At 23.9% G+C, this 6867-nt stretch overlaps 1 protein-coding gene across 5 annotated transcripts in view; it reads right to left on the reverse strand.

The window, feature by feature from the left end:
- Positions 1 to 6867, reverse strand: part of LOC117167672 (mitochondrial Rho GTPase) — a 60433-nt gene that overhangs the window by 5137 nt on the left and 48429 nt on the right. For 2 of the 5 annotated variants that reach the window (XM_033352779.1, XM_033352778.1), the window contains exon 12: positions 5785 to 5856. The exons of 1 other annotated variant lie outside the window; for it this stretch is intronic. In XM_033352779.1, the coding sequence (XP_033208670.1) occupies positions 5785 to 5856 (72 nt within the window). Of the gene's footprint in view, positions 1 to 5784; positions 5857 to 6212; positions 6252 to 6867 lie in introns of all 5 variants that reach the window. 2 more of the 5 variants (XM_033352782.1, XM_033352780.1) reach the window with 2 other exon arrangements.

Raw genomic sequence — 6867 nt, forward strand, 5'->3', positions numbered from 1 at the left:
TTGTTACGTGGGGAGGGGGTCATTCACTCATGTACGTAATTTTTGCAAATTTGCTAAAACTTTCTCCTCAAGATTATCTTTTTAGTTATAAATGTTATTGTTTGGTTAGAAATATAACCATTTTCATAAAAAGACATCCTTTTGGGTTAAAAATTCAACTCTTTTCGTAGAACATTAACCTTTTGTTTAAAATTCATATTTTGTTGCTGATAAATCAACTGAAATATTTTTTGGATGTAAAACAGTTTGTCTGAAAATTGGTCTTTTTGATTTAAAAGTCCTTCTTTTTCAGTAGAAATATTGCATTTTTCTTGGATAAAAATGAAGTTGTTTTTTTTTTTATGCAACTATTTCCTAGAAAATTTATTTTTGTTTAAAATTCGTATTTTTGTGTTGAAAAGTAAATCGAAATCTTTTTGGAAGACAATTTAACCATTTTTTTGTTGTTGAAAATTTGTCTTTTTCGTTGAAACTTCGACTTAAATAGTCGAACTTTTTAGCTATTAATTTGATTATTTGATTGAAAATTTAACCATTTTCAGGATGGCCGTTTTAATCAAAGAAAAAAATTCCCGGCCATTTCCCAGTTCGCAAACATTTTTCACGATCAATGAAATTTAAAAAATTCAACTCTAACGCCAACTTTTTTTCCATTTGAATCAATGCATTTAAAACTTTTCGAAATTATATAATTTTAAGAATTTTTAAGCTGGAAACATTAAAAATTGAATGATTACATTTTTGTTAAGAAACTGAACACACGTTTTACATTTTTTCAAATTTTAAATTATTTTTATTATTTTTCAGAACTCCTAAATATATTTCAACATGATTCGAATTTTTTTTAATATCCTGCAAGATTTAAAAAATTTCTATAAAATATTCCACATTAATTTCTGATCATTTTTAAAAATTTTCATTCTTTTCTTAACATTAATTTTTCAAAATAAAAAATCATTTTCAATTTTCCTATGAAAATTTGTTTATTCTTCTAAATAAAAAATCTGCCAAAATGACAGATGGTTTAAAAATCGAGTTTTTTAGACTCAAATAATATTTGAAATTTAATAAAAGCCTTGGATTATTAATATATTATTTTGCAAGAAACTAAAAAGGTTTATTTGTTATAAAAAACCTTGGATTTTAAACGCTTAAATTAAAAATCTAAAATGAAAAATCTTTAACTAATTATTTAAAAAACGGTTAAAATCTAAGTTGTACAGATTTGTTCCTCTGATAATTTGTAAAATTCCGGGTCAAAAAATAAATTCGCTGTCATTTCCCGGTTTTTCCCGGTCTCATAAAATTCCCGATCCAGCGGCCACCCTGTGTTCAGTAAAAAAAACTCATTATTCAATATTTAATATTTCTAGCGTAAAATTGTTTAAAAGAATATAATTTATAAAAATTAAAAGTCCTAAATTTTGGTTTTTGTCTACATTTCATTTCAAATTATTCAATTCAAAAGTGTTAGTATCGAACTTCCAGTTTACACGTGTAAATTATTGAGTATTTGAATATCAATTTGTTTAATTTAAAAAATTTTAAACTTCAATTTAAAATAATTTAAAATTCAAGAGTTCCAACTGGAGTGCTTTAATTTTTTAGTTTATTTGTTATTACTTTAAATGCATAAGTGTTTAGCTTTAGAGTTCAAGTTTTAAAAATTTAATTGACCGTGAAAAATGTTTTCAAATCAGGAAAAACCCGGGAAATCAAATTTAATAAAAGCCTTGGATTATAAATATATTATTTTGCAATCAACTAAAAAGGTTTTTTAAAATAAAAAATCTTCGATTTTAAGCGCTGAAATTAAAAATCTAAAATGGAAAATCTTCAATTAATTATTTAAAAAATTTTTGAAATCTAAATTTCCTTTTTGGTTATAAAGTCAAATAATTTGTTAGAAATTCATCCTTTTGGGTTAAAAATAAAAAACAGTTTTTCTGAAAATTGGTCTTTTGATTTAAAAGTTCATCTTTTTCAGTAGAAATACTGCATCTTTCTTGGGTAAAAATGAAAATGTTTTTTTGAAAATTCAACATTTCCTAGAAAATTTATGTTTTGTTAAAAATTCATTTTTGGGGGTTACAAATTCAACTCTTTTCGTAGAACATTAAACTTTGTTTTCAAATTAATATTTTCTTCCTAAAAAATCAACTGAAATCTTTTGTTGGATATAAAACTGTTTTTCTGAAAATTGGTATTTTAGATTTAAGAGTTCAGTAGAAATATTGCATTTTTCTTGATTAAAAATGCAACTGCCTTGTTGAGAATTGAACTAGAAAATTTATTTTTGGTTTAAAATTTGTATTTTTGTGTTGAAAAGTCAATTGTAATCTTATCAAATGAAAATTCAACTCTATTTTTGAAAAATTGTATTTTTGATTAAAAAATGTACTTGTTTTAGCAGAATTAAATTTTTTTGTCAAAAATGCAATTTCTTGGTTGCAAATTTAACAGTTTGGTTAAAAGTTCATACTTTTTGGTTTAAAGTTCAACTATTTAGCAGAAAATTAACTTATTGTTAACAATTTTTATTTTGGTATTGGGCAATGAAATGGAATCTCTTTTGGAAAAAAATTTAACTATTTTTTTTAGGTTTTTTATTCATCTGTTTTAGAAGAAATTTTATTTTTCTTAAATAAAAAATTAATTAATAAAAACTAAACTGCATTTTTTTTATAAACTGAACACTTTTTACATTAAAAGTTAAATTATTTATATTTTAAATGGTTAAAAAATTCTGAAAATGCTTTCAAATTTTATTTGAAAATCTTGAAACATCTGCATGTTGTTTACATTTTTGTTCTCAAATTTTTTATTATTTTTGAAATTATTTCAGAACATGAAATGTTTTTTAATCTTCAGAAGCCATTCAAAATGCTTAAAAAGCTTTTAAATTTTTTGTTTGAAATCTGCCAAAATCTATATTTTGTTTATTTTTTAAAAGAATATTATGTATTAAATTGTTATTTATACATCGAAGTTAAAAAATTTGACTTACAAATTAATTTTTTAATATTTAACTACAATCACTGATTTTAAATAAACAGATCTTTCTGAATATGAAGTATTCTTATTTCTCTTGATAAAAATTTTTTTAATTTAATGGTTTAAAAATTGAATATTTTAGACTAAAATAATATGTGAAATTTAATAAAAGCTTTTAATTATGAACATATTATTTTTAAGTTATTTTAAAATTGAAAATAGTTTACATAATTTTTAACGTTAGACACTCGAATTTCTAAAATTTTTAACTGATAAAAATAAAATAAGATGTACACTTAACAATTAAAATTTTAATTAAAAATTTGTTAAAGTGGGATATTTTTGTCTATAAATTTCTCAAATTTCCGGTCAAAAAATAAATTCCCTGTCATTTCCCGGCCCCATAAGATTGCTGATATCCCGGTTCATTTTTGGTTCAAAATAAGTCCATTTAAGTTTATAATCTTTTGAAAATCACAATAAATAGAACTGTAATTCTTTCTTTTTTTTGTTTTGTTTAGAAAAATATTTCTGTGAAAAAATATTTTATTTACCTTATAAAATGTAAATACCATCTACACCCCTTTGTTTCCGATAAAGATTTATGTTTAGTACATAATAAATACTTTAAACACCACAACAAAAATCGTTAAAACCCTTTCATGCAAAAATTAATATGCATCTTTAAAATGATACCTATTCTTTCTAGTTCGGATTTTTCTCACCAGGTGGCGGATCGCAGTTTAACCACTTCCAATAACTAGAGTTCTTAAATGCCCGAGAATTAAAGTTCAGATTATATAACCGAGAATATGACAGAATTTAGGAGAATTTAAAAGAATTTAAGGGAAGTTAGGACTTTATGATTTTTAACAATATTTTTATTGTTCTGGTAATATCAGCGGTTGAAAATAAATTATTTTCTAGCTCAGACATATTCAGGAATTACAGTGTTTTATTAACAAATGTACAATTTTCAAATGTATTAATTTATTAAAAAAAAAAGTTTTTTCTACTTTAAAAGATATCTAAAAAAATACTGCATTTTTCAACAAGATAATTTAGTTTTTAACATAATAGTTGAATATTCAATCCAACAAGACAAATTGCCAAAGAAAAAGTGTCATAGTTTATATTTTCATAAAAAAATAATTACATTTATACAACAAAAGAAAATAATTTTAAAACCAAAAAGACAAATTTCCAACAATTAAAGATTTTTCACTCAAAAAAATAAATAAAAGTTTATCTAAATTATTGAAGCTTCATATCAGAAGACACATTTTCTTTACAAAAATTCAATTTTCAAAGAAAAAATATGACTGTTCAACAAAAAATTAATTTTCCACGAAACTGATGCATTTTCACGCAAAAAAAAAACGAAATTTCAAACTAAAAAATAATTTTTTTACAAAAAAACGCGAATTTTTAACAAAAAATATCAATCTTAAAAAATGGAAAAGTTCCGTTTTCTGTTAAAAAATGAATTCTAAAGAAAAAAAGGAAGTATTTTCCACTAAACAGTTAAATTTTCAATCAGACATAAGCCTTCAATAACAAAAAATTTCACAATTTAGTTTAACTTTGACCCAAGTAGTTTAATTTTCAAATAAAAAAGACTAATTTATAAAAAGATAATTAAACTTTTAACCAACGAGATAACTTTTCAACTTAAAATATAAATCTTTAACAAAAATAGTGATTTCTTAAGAAAGCGATTCAACCAAATGTTTTAAACAAATTAGTAGAATTATCAAGCAAAGAAAAACGATTTTTAACCAAAAAGTGGCATTTTCATAAAAAAATGAAATTTCTTCTATAACAGATGAAGTTTTAAATCAAAAAGATAAATTAATTGAAAAAAATAGTTGAATTTTCGGTTGAAAAAGATTTTAGTCGAGTTTTCAAGATCAAACTATGAATTTTCTAACAAGAAATAATTTTCTACAAAAAAATGGAATTTTCAATCCAAAAAGACGATTTTTTAACCAAAAAGGATGACTTTAACAAAATTGTTGAATTATCTAGCAAATAGTTGCATTTTTATCAACAAACATGAAATTTATCTTAAAGCAGAAGAATTCTCTACCAAATAGTTGCATTTTTATCCAAGAAAGATCAATTTTGTTCTAAAACAGATGAACTTGTAATAAAAAACAAATATTCTTTTTTTATAAGTGGAACTTTCATCCAGAAAATATTTCAGATCATTTTTCAACACAAAAATATAAATTTTACACAAAAAGTAAATTTTCTACGAAATAGTAATAATTAATTAATTTCTAACCAAACAGTTGCATTTTTATCAAAAGAAGATTTAATTTCTGCTAAAGCAGATAAACTTTAAAATAAAAAAGACAAACTTTCAAAAAAAAAAAGTTCAATTTTCATCGAAAAGTTAGCGAAAAAAATGCAATTTTCAATTAATTAAAATAAATTCAGAGATTCTAATAAATTCTCAGAGAATTTATTTCTCGTTTATAATTTCGGTAATATTCTCATTCTCGTTACCGTTCTCAAAGTAATATAACCGGCTCAGAACTCTACCAATAATTAGAAAAATATTCCTGGAAATCAAAAATTACGTACAGTAAGAGGGAAGATGGGGAATATAAATATTTTGATACGTAATTTAAGTATGGCCCCTTATTTTTATTATTTTTTTGTTGCTATTTTTACAGCTCTCTACTCATAATTCTTAATATATTTGAACGTTTCGGAATGGAAAGTCATGCAGAGCACACTGAAAAGTGAATAATGAAAAATTAAAATTATAGAACGAAACGAAACCTTGTGAGCGAACTCCACCATTGACTTGGTGAGGGTTTCAGAAGCAACATGTGGACCATTCGTCTCAAAGGACTGAAAAGAGGCAATAGGTCTTCGTTACGAAAGTGCACTCGTGCTAATTATCTTTACAATTGAGCGGAAAAACGATCAAGTTCGACGATAATGTTTTGCCTGACACATGCATCTAGATAATTTCGATTGAAATTCTACTTTCCCGCTAAAAATCTTCCGAGTTTTCCTCTTTGACCTCGAGGATTTTTAGGGAGATTGCCAAGATCTTCGAGATTGAAGCCGAAATAATTTTTGAATATATTTAATATATATATATTTTTTTTTGAAACTCGAGTTCAGATTAGAGATTATTACGCGATTGCTTCAATTCTCGAAAATTGTGTAGGGAGAGTTTTTGACGAAGAATATAGACCAACCTGTGTTTGTAAAATAATACCCACGCTGCTTGAAAGCGGCTAAACACGAAATATTGCTCTCTGTTAGTCTCTGGCAAAACTACGGTTCTGATTTGCAAGAATTTCAAGGGACAAAGGCTTGTACAGTAATAGAAGAAGTGTGAAAAAACGAGGGGTTGAACGCTCGATTTTTAACTGAAAGATTTCAAAGGTTTCAAATCTTTTAAAATGATTTAAATGATCTAAGAGAGATTTTTAAAAATGTTACACAGATTCAAGGGATTTTTCAAAGATTTCATAAAGATTTAGCAAATTTTTAATATTTCAACAAGATCTCGACGTCTAAAAATTTCATAGATTTAAAGAATTTAACGCAAATTTAAAATTTAATTCAAAATTTAAAATTAAAATTAAATAAACTTTTAATTAAAATTTAATTTTTAAGATTAATTTTTTTTTTAAATTCCGAAAGATTTCAAATATTTCACAAAGAGTTAAAATATTTCCAACATTTTAGAAAGACATCACAAAAAATTTAAATATTACACAGACAAAAGAAGATTTACAAAATTTTAAAGATTTCTGAGATTCTTCACAGATTCATACAAAATTTAAATATTATACAGAGATTTAAAATTCTTAACGATTTTTAAAAGATTTCAAATATTTTGAAAGA

The sequence above is a fragment of the Belonocnema kinseyi genome, chromosome 2, assembly GCF_010883055.1.
Source record: "Belonocnema kinseyi isolate 2016_QV_RU_SX_M_011 chromosome 2, B_treatae_v1, whole genome shotgun sequence".
Taxonomy (NCBI): Eukaryota; Metazoa; Arthropoda; class Insecta; order Hymenoptera; family Cynipidae; genus Belonocnema; species Belonocnema kinseyi.